Source organism: Coturnix japonica, chromosome 2 (assembly GCF_054131305.1).
Source record: "Coturnix japonica strain WE chromosome 2, WE-NBRP24, whole genome shotgun sequence".
Classification (NCBI taxonomy): Eukaryota; Metazoa; Chordata; class Aves; order Galliformes; family Phasianidae; genus Coturnix; species Coturnix japonica.
Genome location: NC_140664.1, coordinates 37,193,748 through 37,206,847, shown reverse-complemented (window position 1 = coordinate 37,206,847; position 13,100 = coordinate 37,193,748). Strand labels below are relative to the sequence as shown.

General features: G+C 40.9%; 1 protein-coding gene across 1 annotated transcript; it reads right to left on the bottom strand.

Moving 5' to 3' along the window:
- Nucleotides 1-7,040: 7,040 nt before the first annotated feature.
- SNAI2 (snail family transcriptional repressor 2) lies at nt 7,041-10,522 on the bottom strand. Its single transcript, XM_015855559.3, has 3 exons — nt 10,304-10,522; nt 9,191-9,736; nt 7,041-8,334 (listed from the first exon to the last, which is right to left on the bottom strand). The coding sequence occupies exons 1-3, from the start codon at nt 10,380-10,382 to the stop codon at nt 8,153-8,155; spliced, it is 807 nt and encodes a 268-aa protein (XP_015711045.1). The 5' UTR covers nt 10,383-10,522; the 3' UTR covers nt 7,041-8,152.
- Nucleotides 10,523-13,100: the final 2,578 nt, after the last annotated feature.

Genomic DNA, 13,100 nt, shown 5'->3' with positions numbered 1-13,100 from the left:
CCAGGAAAAAAATTCTGCCTGCAGAAGGGACCCAGAATGCCCCAAATAGGGGAAGAACATGCTCAGGTCTACGGAGCCCTGGCTCCACTTCCTCCATGACACTGTAAACTGAACCAAATGAGGCACATGATGTTGCATGTGAGATCGTATTGCAGCAAAAGCTTATTGAAAATTGCTATTTCAGTTATTAGATGTCCCAGTACATTTGAAATACTGTTTCTGACAGTGGCAAAGAAAAAATTGCCATATAGGACAACCTCAGGATAGCCAAAGAATAGAGTTCCTACCACCAAAATGACAGGTATAGGCACAAAAGTCAGTAAGAACAAATTTTCATGATTTTTGAAATAGCTCAGCTCTCTGCACTGCCTTCTAGATTCAGAGTAAAGTTTGTAAAGAGAATACTTCTTTATACACCAAAACTGGAAAATACACCAAGTGAAAATAGTATCCCTGCTCTAAAAAGTTGATAAAAAAAAAAAAAAAGAAATACAATTTTTAGATAACATTTTAGTTTCACAAAAGAATTATACAAAATCGTGTCTGTTTTTGTGGATTTTTTTTTCCTCTAAATATTTTTCCCAATTTTAATTTTTTGCATTTAACTGAATGCATTTTTCTTATTTATAACTTTGCATCATTTTGGATATTCCTGCTTTCACAGTTTATATTTGCATAAAATTAGAAAAATAAAAAAATCTACTACGTCCTTTCATCATGCTCTACTTTGTATCAGTAAGAACAGCATCTGACTTACCTGATTTATTATCTGCAGTGTTAGCTGGAGATAAAACTTCCTCTCCGAGCTTAACAGTACTGAATAACTGAGGCTCTCCTGTTACAGAAGCCTGATCTGGAAGAAAATTTGTAATTGATATTTACTGCTGGTAAATAACTATTAAATGTTGTGCTTGTTCCAGAATCATAGAATCACAGAATCGCAGAATCAATGAATGGCTTGGGTTGGGAGGGACCTCAAGGATCATGAAGATCCAGCACCCGCCCCACCACAAGCAGAGCCACCAACCTCCACATGTAATAGTAGACTAGGCTGCCCAGGGCTCCATTCAAGTCAGCCCTGAGCACCTGCAGGGGTGGGGCATCCACAGCCTCTCTGGGCAGCTTGTTCCAGCACCTCACCTCTCTCATAGTAAAGAACTTCCCCCTGATATCCAATCTAAAACTTCCCTCCTTCAACTTAAAACCATTTCCCCTTATCCTGCTATTATCTACCCTTTCAAAGAGTTGGGTCCCCTCCTGTTTGTAGGTTCCTCTTGGGTACTGGAAGGCTGAGTGAGGCAACCCCACATCCTTTTCTTCAGGCTGAACAAGCCCTACTCCCTCAGCCTGTTTTTGTAGGGAAGGCAGACATTTTAATAGTTTTTCTTCTTTTTTGTTCCCAGAATCCCTTTTGTCCCATCAATATGACATGTACCTCAGGGTACTTGGGTTCACATACTCAGTACCAGACCTCAGTCATAGTTCTCTGCAGTGATCACTAAACCGCTATTGTCCAAGTGTTCCGCTAATACTAAGAAAAGGCATGAAGAGAATAGGAGTGGAGCAATTACTCGAAACTACCTAGAAACCGAAAGCCATTTTCCAAAAAAATGTGATTTTTTTTCTCAGTAAAACATGGCTGTCAGAAAATCCTGACTGGTTGGGAGTGTGGGCCTCGTTCAGTCAGAACTAGTTAAGGACTGGGCTGGCGTGCCAAGATGTTTCACAAACACCACCAGAATGTCTGTCACGAGTCACAAGATTCTTTATTTAATTTCCCTGGGACATAACAACCTGGCCTGGTTTCATGTATTACAGATGAATAGTGAATGCTTCACTATAAATTGTGGTGAGTTCTCCTCCAAAATATTTTTTTCCGCAACATTTACAAATGTAAAATAATTATGATTTAATGCTCTGTATGATGTAGCTTCTACAGGGATGGAGAGCACTTTTATTAGTCTTTCTTGTGAATAATACTATTACTTTCTACATTCAGTTATTTGTTCCATTTTAGCTATAGTGACTTAATAACTGTCAGTCTTCATTCTTCCAACCCTTTATTCATTGTCAGCTGTGGATAATCTGCTAACCCACATGAGAGGGCAGGTTACATTCAAAGGAATTTACTTTGGTTTAGGGACATGTGCAAAATCTGAGCTAATTGCAGTGCAACTTTATACTTTAACTGCTTCTTATTAGCAACTTAACAGATGTCTGTGACTTCACACTCTGATGTTCAGCAGGTGCTGGGAAACCCACAGGACTCAGTGAGGTGCAGGCTATTCTCTGTAAAGGACTTGTTAGAGCCAGACTCCTGTGTTCCCTGCTCATGCCTTTGAAGAAGCTATGAAAAGGTGGTAGTAAGGAGCTGTTACCACTTTATGGATCTGTAGGCCCAGCACGTGACACATATTTATTTTTCATACGCAGATCTAGGTCTAATCAGAGGAAGTGGCAATGTCAGCATCTGTGAAGTATTAAAAGACCCAGAGTCAGTGGACTCTGATCCACTGACAGCCATATCTATGAAGAAGTTCCCATTGTAAGGCAGAGAAAGCAATACCAGAAAAGACAAAAACATAAGAAACAGAGAGAATATACAGGATTAGCAAGGTATAGAATGACATTATGTAGTCTTCTTTGACTAGATAAAAGACTGTTTTATACTGTCAGTAATACAGACTTCCAGGAAAATATTCTGATCCAGGCTTGAAGTGTAGTGATCTCAGTCTTTCATAGGCTTAGTGGATGAACAAACAGCTTTTACTTCAACAAGATTTATACTCCTAGAAAGCACCCTTTCGTTTGCATTTAAAACTACTTCCTTAATTGAGGGATGGCTCCACTAGCAACAAAATGAGATTTTTCTGTGGGTTGTTCTGTAAGAGATTTCATATATTAGCATTGCAGTGAAATGTTTTGTATGTTTGAATGTGCAGCCTGGTCAGCTGCATGTCCACCTATGTGAAGAGAACATGTGTACCACCGCTGCTCTTCTAAGCTTACAGGTTAGAGACCACTAAAAGATGATGGGGGCCATGAGGTTGCTCTGACTGTCCCTGATTTCAGTGTCTTCTCTGAAGAAAAGTAGTGTAAAAATATGCTTGTATAAGTGAGACTTAAAAGGGCATTTATTCCCTTTTGTCAAAGACTGCCCAACTATGATCTTCATCCACCTCCAGGCTACCGAGCGCATGCACTGGACAAACTTCTGGTGGTGCTTATAAAGTAGAAAGGAAAAGAGACAAGATATATTCAATTCTCAGGCAACATGGAGAGAAGAGGCAGATGTAACTGCTAAGATGTAAGCTACTAGAGGGCAGAATTGCAACTTTCATCTTATAGAGACATGGAGAAAATAAGAGAAGGAAGGACATTAAGGAGCACCTATTTATGTTTTAGTATCCAAAGTGTTGAACAAAACAGAATAGAAAAATATATATATATAGAAAAAATGTGAAAAAAGTGTTGGATTGGATGGCATTCCTGAAGAGAAGAGGTACGAGGTAGAGGTACAAGAAGAGAACGAGGTAGCAAAAAAACCCAAACAAGTAGAAGTCCTCTACCACACACTTCTTTTATAAATCTCTAGCCTGGTTTTATTACATTTCCTTCAGATGAGACAATAGTTTAAGGATATGATCTGGCTGCACTATGGACTCAAAGACTTTGTTAAGACTTTAAGATACTTTCACACGATACCTCAAAAAGGATATGCCTCTGCAACAGGTAAGCATTCCTGGAATAAACTCACATCATGTACTTACCTGAAGTACAGTGACGCTGTACTACGTAACAGCACAGGGCACCCTTCCCTCTTATTAAAAGGCGTGGTCTCATCCTCCACACCTTTCAGAGTTCATAATGACTTTGTAGAAACTAGGAAAGGATTAATGTTTTTGAGAAGAAGAGACAGAACAAGCAATTTGTATGTACATACCTGATAAATGGGAGCAAGGAAGACTGAGCCAGACTCTTAGTGCTGTCCAGCGATAAGAAAAGAGGCAACAGGGACCATATGAAATAAAGGAATTCTATTTAAACATTAAAAAACCCTTTTTTAACATAAGGGTGATTGAACATTGGAACAAACACAAATATCATAAGATGAAATCCTGATTTGGTTTTGTGGCAAGGGAAATCACCCAGAGGACAAGACAGTAGGAAACCTGGTAGTTATTTCTATCCTTCCTTTCTTTAGTTGAAATTATGTGATCTTTAGGGTTCTCTCTTATAAAATTTCATGGAGCTTGGAGAAATAGGCCCTCAGCTTCTCTAAAGATAACCGCAACTATAATAACCCAAATAAGAGAGAAAACACAGAAGACAGATTTCATGATGCCTTCTTTACTCTGAGAGATGCCTATTTTTACCCTTTGGTGAGTACATAAGATGCTCTTCCAAACTTTGTATTAGTTTGTAGGATAACTGTAGTGCTCTGAGCACAAAAATATACTTATTTCTGTCTTCCTTTGATGCACATATAACCTCATCCTGCAGCCACTGAGGTGAAAAGCACACCCAAATGATAGCAAGGAGGGAGAAAAAAGGAAACCAGAGTGAATCAGTGATTGCCCTCAGCTTTGAGAAGCTCACACATTTGACATGTAACTGCATATTTGCCATAGAGATTTGTCTTTCCAGTGTACAACCAAGCTGGTATATATTTAGAGTAGAGTAACCTCCAGGCAAAAGTATCTTCCCAGGTTCTACTGATTTTAAACAACTAATTAGCTAACAGCTAAAAGGAGACTGGAATCACATTACATATAGGTTGCTCTCATGCAGGACCCTTTGAGTAGAAACTTGTCTTTTGATAGCTTAGCCTTTCACTTAAAAGTATTAAGTTCAATGGTGATGTAAAAAATCAAAGTTTAAAGAGAGTTCAGAAATGAGTGAAGATATTAGGGGAGCATGTTTTCCTAAGAAAGGTTTGGATAATAAGATCAGTGATACCTTGCAAGAAATGTAGCTATAGTCAAAGAGATTCAGTGGGTAGATTCAGTATGTAGGGAGCTTCTCAGTCACATATCAAGAAAATCAAAGGAGTTATCATCCAGCAGTTCTGAACATAATTCAATTTACATTGATAAATAGCTTGTGTATGCAAAGAAGGGCTCTTCTGGTGTAATGAGGTAAAACTACTAATGGAAAATGCTTTGGAAGAATGTTACAACAACAGCACATACAAAGCAGTCTCACAGGAAAAGCAGAGAAATTCAGCTGCCTGGGAAGTTTATGCTGCAAATGGACAGAGAGCTGGAAATCTGTGATAGAGCTCTGTTTCAATTAGAGAGATGAGCCAGAAGAGCTCCTAGCCTTTCCCATCTTTGAGTTTTATGAGTACAGGTGTTACAGGCATGCAAAGTAGCATATCTTAATTGTCATCTCCAAATCAGACCAGTTCCACTTGTGTTTGGTTTAGCATACTGTATTTTGATGAAGTTTTCATCTGATTTCCCTTAAGGACAACAGTAGCATTTCCATTCATTCAAGAAGTCAATCTCTTGTGCTATTTCATTTACTATGAGCGCAGAGAATTTAAAGTGTGAATTAAAACAATGGTGAAGCCTTTATTACATGAGGTAAATAGCTGCAGGAAAGCAAACCTAGAACTTTGACAGTACAAATAGCTGTTGACTGCCAGAGCTTTACTTATACACTGCTAAACTTCACTCTGGGAAGAGAATGCTGCACAAATTGCTGCTGGAGCCTAGGAACTTCAAAGTGACTAACATGGAAGTGCAAATCAATACAGTAACCACATGAAACTTTTCAAAGGTATTTGATGCCTTCATATGTTCATTTTGAAAAGTTACCTCGCAAATTCCCACTAATCCTATCTTTCTTGAACTCTCAAGCCATTTCCTGAAAATAAAATCTAACAAGTCCTAGTGAATTGTTCTTGTAACACAAAGATTTTGTCAGAATGTGTTTGAAGGATATGAAAAGCTTCATCTGAGCTGACTTTTCAGTACAGTGTTTTCCAGGGAGAAAAGTTACAAAGCTTCTGTCATGTACCTACTGCCCAAGATCTAGCACGGTCCTACTGGGGCACTCTGCAGGTCTCTGCAGGACAGTCATTGCATGTGATTTTTCTCAAGAAATCTACCCCTTGTGTATGTCCTACTGTAACCTCCTCATTAAAATACTGGAATTCTAATTTTGCTATTTTCTGCTCCTGCATAACATACCATAGTGTTCTGGAAGTTGTATGTATCGTGTTTATTTGCTTTCAAGCTTTGTGCTTTGTTAAAAGTTGAAAACGCTGCTACTGGATTGTCCAAGTCACAGTGTTTTTAAGCAGTTTGGATCCTGGAGTCATAGACTCATAGAATGGCCTGGGTTGAAAAGGACCACAATGATCATCTAGTTTCAACCCCCTGTCACAGCTGCCCAGAGCCACATCCAGCCTAGAGTCCTTAGTCAAATCATCTGAAGAACATTACTTCTAATTTTTGTTACTCAGTAGTTATTTCCCTTGATCTACTAGCTCATACACAGCCACTATACATTCACTTGGCTGTTCTGCCTTTACTTCCATAAAATATCTTTAGTCTTTCTGAAATGACTGTATAAAGTATATTGTACTGTGATTTGAACACTACGTTACAAGAGCTTCATCCAAATACTGCTGACTTTAATGAACTTCTGGTAAGGGCCACATTTCCTAATGTCAGCATCTCGTGAAGAGTACTATAATAAGACTGCTCTAGTAGCATCTTTTCAACTGTTAAAATGCAACAAAAAATACTTAAGTGTTTTTGTCAAAATGTATTTCCCAGTGCTGTCATACTTACAAGTAACAAAAAACCAGAAATGTTTATAGTGGTGACTCCAAAAATGCTTTATACTGTTTTGAAGGTTTGAAAATAGAAATGGATATTTCTCTATTTAATGTCGTGAACTAAGAATGCACAGCTGAAATTCACTTTCTTCTTCACTTTGACCTGTAGAGACACTTACATTATTCAATATTCCATACCCTTGGTAGATCAAACGCGGTCCCTTTATTTAATTAGAACAAACAACAGAAGTCTTATTTAAAAATGTTTATTGTAAAAAAGTGGCTAGAAAAAAAAACATAATTTTCACTTCACGCTTTCTTCAAGTTATCTATAGATGCTGCTATAGGCAACAATTCACTTTCATTCATAACACATTCAGCCATATAAAAATAAAAATATTTACATTATGTCCACATACTTTACAAAATCATCAATAAAAAAGGCACTTGGAGGGGTAATGCTGAAAATATTGCATTTCCTTTGTGCATTTAACAACAACAAAAAATAATTGTCAAACTCCCATAAGTCCCCTCTCTTGCACTTATTCCCGTTTTTAAAAAATAGCAAAGTTTAGAGGAATGATCCCATATTAGAAGACAGTCAGGCATGCACCAGGAATGTTTGAAGCTACAGTCTTCTTTTTGTGTTTAATAAAGGCACATGCGGTTAATTCGTGGCTTTTAAGTTTTTCGTACATTCTCTTAACATGTTTTCCTCTCTTAATTATCCCTCTTTAAAGCGTTTTAGATCATTAGTGAAGGCCTTGGCTTTAATAAAATAAAACTTTGGAAAAACAACAACAACAACACAGCAATGAATAATATTAAACATTTACTAAGGTAAACTTGGAATACTTTTTAAGGCACCTGAGATAAATGGTGTCTAGTAAAACTCACTCGGGTAGTATTCTTTATCAAAAGTTCTATTAAAATACTGTTTCTTTGGTTGAAATGGCTTGGCAGGAATGTATTAGTAACTTTGCAGCCTTTTCTAGGCAAGAAAAGACTACTCAGATTTGGCTTCATCTATAAAGAAAGCTGATAATGCTTCTTCCTTTAGATCTACTTGAAATGTCATGCATGGCGTCTTTCCCCGTATCTCAGAGTTCACACTTAAGAATGTGAATGTGTGACTTAACAGAACTACTTAAGGCTGTTTTCTACTGACATTCTAAGTTCTTCCACTACTTTGTTTGTTTGCTTGGTTTTGTAAGTTGTTGGTTTCTTTTTTGTTTGTTTGGTTGTTGCTTTTTTTTTTTTTTGGCTGAAAAGTGGAAGAGAAAATGCCTTTGGATTTCCACTTATCATTTGGAACAGGAGTGGAGAAATGCATTGAGTCCAGGTAAACATTGACTGCATGACTCAGTGTGCTACACAGCAGCCAGATTCCTCGTGTTTGTGCAGAAGAGACATTCTGGAGAAAGTTTTGGAGCAATTTTTGCACTGGTATTTCTTCACATCCGAGTGGGTCTGCAGATGAGCCCTCAGATTGGATCTGTCTGCGAAAGCCCTGTTGCAGTGAGGACAGGAAAACGGTTTCTCTCCTAAAAAGGAAACATCAAGGAAATATACAATAAAGTGTTAAAAAAAAAAAAAAAGTAGAAGCTTTGGACAAGGTAAAACTCAGTGTTAACCTAAGCAACAAGCAAAGAGACAGAAACGATTTGTTACAGTAAAAAACAAGTGCAACTCAAAGTTAATCAGGCCACAGACACAACAGCTTTCAGCACTGTGGATTGCACTTGCAGAACTCAGGCTTTGCAGCAACTGTTAATAAGTGCAGTCTTTGAAGACAAGGTGCTGACACCTTCTGCACGTACAGGTGCAGGCAGTATTCCTAGGCTGGGCTCCTCCCAATATTTTCACATATTTTCATGGAGCTAAGCAGAAAGACATGCTGTGTGAATGACTTGGGATGAGGGCTTTGGCTTAGAAGTGGCAAACAGCTGTACAGATGTTAAATTCTGTCCAGCATTATACTGAAAAATCATACTTTTGCCTCAACACACACACAAAAAAAATGCTTTGGTGATGAAGTGTTTCTAACTCTTGAGGACTTGAGAGAGCACATGAAAAACTTGCCAATTGCTTAAGGGATCAGCGATAAGCCTCTCATGCACTGCCTTTCTGCTTTGCTAATTAAGAGTCAGCTGAAGCCTTCTGAACATTGTCATTTTCCAAGCCTGAAAGTTAACATAAAATCCTTATAGCAACACCTTCAGCTAGTGGGAAGAGGTTATCTGCCCCACAGCTATGCTCCCCTCCCACCCACTCCTCAAAAAGTGAAAAACTGTCCATTTAATAATACGTTTGAAATTTCATTTATGCATTTCCAGGTTAGCCAAGCGCTGTTTGCTCTACCTATGGAAAAAAGTACCACAAAGCGACAGCAGCTCTTACCAGTGTGGGTTCTGATGTGCCCTTGAAGTAGCCAGGGTCTGGAGAAAGCCTTGCCGCAGATCTTGCAGACGCAAGGTAGCGTGTGGGTCCTGATGTGCATCTTAAGTGCTCCCAGGCTGACATACTCCTTGTCACAGTACTTGCAGCTGAACGATTTCCTAGACTGGGCATCACAGTGCAGCTGCTTGTGTTTGGCCAACCCAGAGAAAGTGGAATAGGTCTTGTTGCATAAACCGCACTGAAACTTTTCAGCTTCGATGGCATGAGGGTCTGAAAGCTTGGACTGGATCCTCTCTTCTTCATCGCTAATGGGGCTTTCTGAACCACTGTGATCTTTGGAGGAGGTGTCGGATGGTGGAGGTGGGCTGACTCTTCCCAAAGATGAGGGGTATCCAGAAAGCGGAGAGAGGTCATTGGGTAGAGGAGATGGTAGCAGCCCGGTTGTAGTCCACACAGTAATGGGGTTGTAAGCTACAGAGCTCAAAATCTCTGGCTGCGGTATGATAGGGACCGGGTAGCTATCATACAGGTATGGGGATATAATCACTGGAAAAATAAGAAAAAATTAAGGTAAGAGAAATTATAAGTATTTTAAAAGGCACAAAATTAACATTTGGGGCATTAAAAAGAGCCTAAGTCAAACACTCGGAATGTTCATCTGCCTGTAAGGCGGATTAAGGAAATACAATTGGATACAAACATACTGATGGGTAAAGACAGTGCCCTGGAACAGATATATTACAGCTTAAGAGATTCCTCGAGGCAGCACGCTGCTTCTAAATCAATGCAGCCTGATATAATGCAGCAGTGAAACTTCCTGCAGGATTTGTGCAAAAGTTTCTACTCCATTTCCAGCAGATGTAGAACAGGAAAACTCCAAATCCTCTTTTAATAACTGAGTTCAAGTGGATGAGCAAACTTCATGATTCATTCCGAGCAGCGTTGACATATTTGTCAAAACTCTCTCATTGTAAGCACGGGGGAAAAAAAAGAGTTAGTGGGGAAGTGATCCCCTCCCAGAGCCCGGGGAGCAATCCCACCCCTCCTTTCTACCACCAAGCCATAAACGCAACTTCAGAAGCAACGCGGCTGCTGGAGATTTCGCTTTTTTACCTGTATGAGTGTCCAGTTCACTGTAGTTTGGCTTCTTGGATGAATTGAAATGTTTCTTGACCAGGAAGGAGCGTGGCATTTTGAACGCAGGCTTTCTCCTTCTTGCAGAGTCTCCCTGTGGGTCGGCGCAGCGGTGCAGCACACGCGCACACTATCACTGCGAGCGCATCGGTCCCTATCGCATTGTCTGCTCCATGCACTCCGCTGTGTAGTGGCACTGCAGAGGCGCCTTGAAAAGTGCCGTAAATACCCGCAAGTCAGGTGCAGGGGGGAAGGGTTTTCTGCTCCTCCAATCACTTCTGGATGTTCTCAAGCACTTTTCCAAACAGGCTGTTTTTCTGGGAGGGCTGCTCGCAGGACGGACCCAATCCTCGCACGGAGGCTTTGCTTCAGGTTTCAGCTCCTCCCGCTGGAGACAGCTGTGCACAGAGGAGCGGAGCAGCCTGGCGGAACGGGCTGCGCTGCTGCAAAGCGGGTGCACGGCGCTCCTCGGGATTTCAGTCTAGAAAAATGTCTTGATCATAGTGCTTGAACAATAAAAGGTCAGTTTACTGATTCAGCGGAGTTCTCTTTTTTTTTTGCTTCCCGAAAAAGTCACGTGCACTGAAACTTTTTCTTATCTTTTTATTTATTTTTTATTTTTAAAGAGTCTCTTTTCCAGATGTTTGATGTAAGAATTACAATGGGACACGCTGTCTGTTAAGGGCAGAAAAGGGAGGCATTGCAAGAGAGATGTTATCCGGCAGTGCGAGGCTTGGAGCAGGCTGCGTGCTGCTCTGGTTGGGAGCTGCCTTTGAAATCTGCGCTCAGGAAATGCTGGGGATGAGCAGCGTGTTCCCCAGCCTGCCCCTTCCAGGCTCGGGGGCCAGCGAGATGCTCCTGGCGAGCCCAAGCTGAGGGAGTAGCCCGTGGAAATATTTCGGTGGGGGTGATAGGTTGGATGTGCTGTACATATGCACACTGGTTCAGACAGAATGATCCTATGAAGGATACTTTATTTATTTATTTATTTATTTATTTATTTATTTATTTTTAACTTTAAAAATCTACAAAATGTAAAACTTTGACCTTTCCCTCCTTGGGAATTACCGTGTCACTTTTTTGCTTGTCCTCTTAAAGCACCGCCAAGGGAATTTTCCTAATTACCCGAAGCAGTTAAAAGATGCACAGATAAGCACCCTCCTCCCTTCCTCCCCCCAAATTACAGACTGAGTTGTGTCCCTTAAATGCATTTCTCCATTAGTATTTTTAAGACCTCATGATATCCTAAGAAGGTATAATCTTTGTTATGTATTTCATTTAAGATGAAAGTTTCTCAAATGGGCCACAGAATGTTCTGGCTATCTAGATTGGTTCACAGGAGGCATTTAGTCACAGATATATATATGCATATATATATATATATATGCTAATTTTCAAACGTTTGCATTTTGGAAATGTGGACAGCTGGGTGCTGGTGAATTTCTAACACGGACCACACTGACTGTCTCCCAGTCTGCCCTCCCCACTGCTCTCCCCCCTTAGCATTTAACTCCACCTGCCTGGGCACATAATGGTATGCTGTGCGGTGTGCCGCTAGGGCTGTGTCCTGTGTTCTACAGAGCCCACCCCAGCCCATTTTTTTGCAGCAGGTGTTGGAATGGAGACGTGAAAAAAAGAAAAGAAAAAAAAAAATCCCCTTTGGTTCTGTTAAGACACGTCAGAACAAAGTGCTTTGTCAAGCTGCATGGCTTCTTAATCTCTGGGATGCCGGAACAAGTGCAGAGAAAGTTGGCCATTTTCAAGAACTGATTAAAAAGGTTCAGCTGCTCAGCGTCTCCCTTGTGTGTGGCAGTGAGAGGTGTCACATGGGCTTCCAGGCAGCAGGGAGTACACCCAGGCTGGGGAAGGAGAGGGAAAGTGGCAATGAAAGGGACTTCCCAGTTACCTGCTCAGTAGCTGGGCTGACGGGAGAAGTGCAGCTCTTCACAGCGCTGATAGCAAAGCTGCTGCTTTCCTTCACTCTACAGAAATGATGAAATCCACAGCATATTTTTGAAAGGGATGTTTGTGGTGCTTGTCCCCTCTCAGCTTTCTGTTCCCTGCCAGCTCTGGGAAAGCATTGCATTTCAGGATGTGAGGCATTAGTCTGTATCTAAATAGTCTGCTACATGAGCTGTGATTCAGGCCTCAAGCTGCTTTAAGTCCCTGTGTTGAAATGAATGGAGCCGTGCAGATTTTCACTGGCTCGAGATCTGTTCCTTTGTATATTTGTTAAAAGCAAAGGGTCTGATTCACCAGTGAGGTACTCCCTCTCGGGGCATTTTCACCAGCATAACACCGGAGTGATGCAGTTCAAATTAATTGCACTTATATAAATCACAGAAGCGTAAGCAGTTAGCCCACTGGCTGAGCCGAGCTGATTGAAGGATGTTAGGAATTGGGTAGAAGGCATGTTATTACATGGTCCTGAAAGGATATTAGCAACACATACTGCCTGAGTGAGGTCTGCTGTCAAAAAAAAAAAAGGGAGAGTCTGCGTGAGGGGTGGGTGAGTCAGAGTAAACAGGTGCTCTGGGTGTTTACGGCAAATGTGGATGAGAGGGCACTCACAGGTATGCAGTATCCATCCCTGAGCAAGAAAGGAAACACAAAGGTCGACCACAGAGGGTGGGAGAGTTCCCCTTGGCAGGAGAGGCACAGGGATGGCGGATGGCAAAGATGCTCCTGCAGGGCGCTGTGCCAGTGGGCAAAGCCTTGTGCTCACCTCCTAAGAGTCAGGCTGAGCACTTCTCCCCCAAGTGTTATAATTAATTGG

Excerpts from the sequence above, each read along its gene's own strand:
- SNAI2 (XM_015855559.3), bottom strand. The coding sequence starts at position 10,382 with ATGCCACGCTCCTTCCTGGTCAAGAAACATTTCAATTCATCCAAGAAG. Across the intron at positions 9,737-10,303 it reads TGAACTGGACACTCATACAG|TGATTATATCCCCATACCTG; the intron begins GTAAAAAAGCGA and ends TTATTTTTCCAG. Across the intron at positions 8,335-9,190 it reads GCACATCAGAACCCACACTG|GAGAGAAACCGTTTTCCTGT; the intron begins GTAAGAGCTGCT and ends TTTCCTTTTTAG.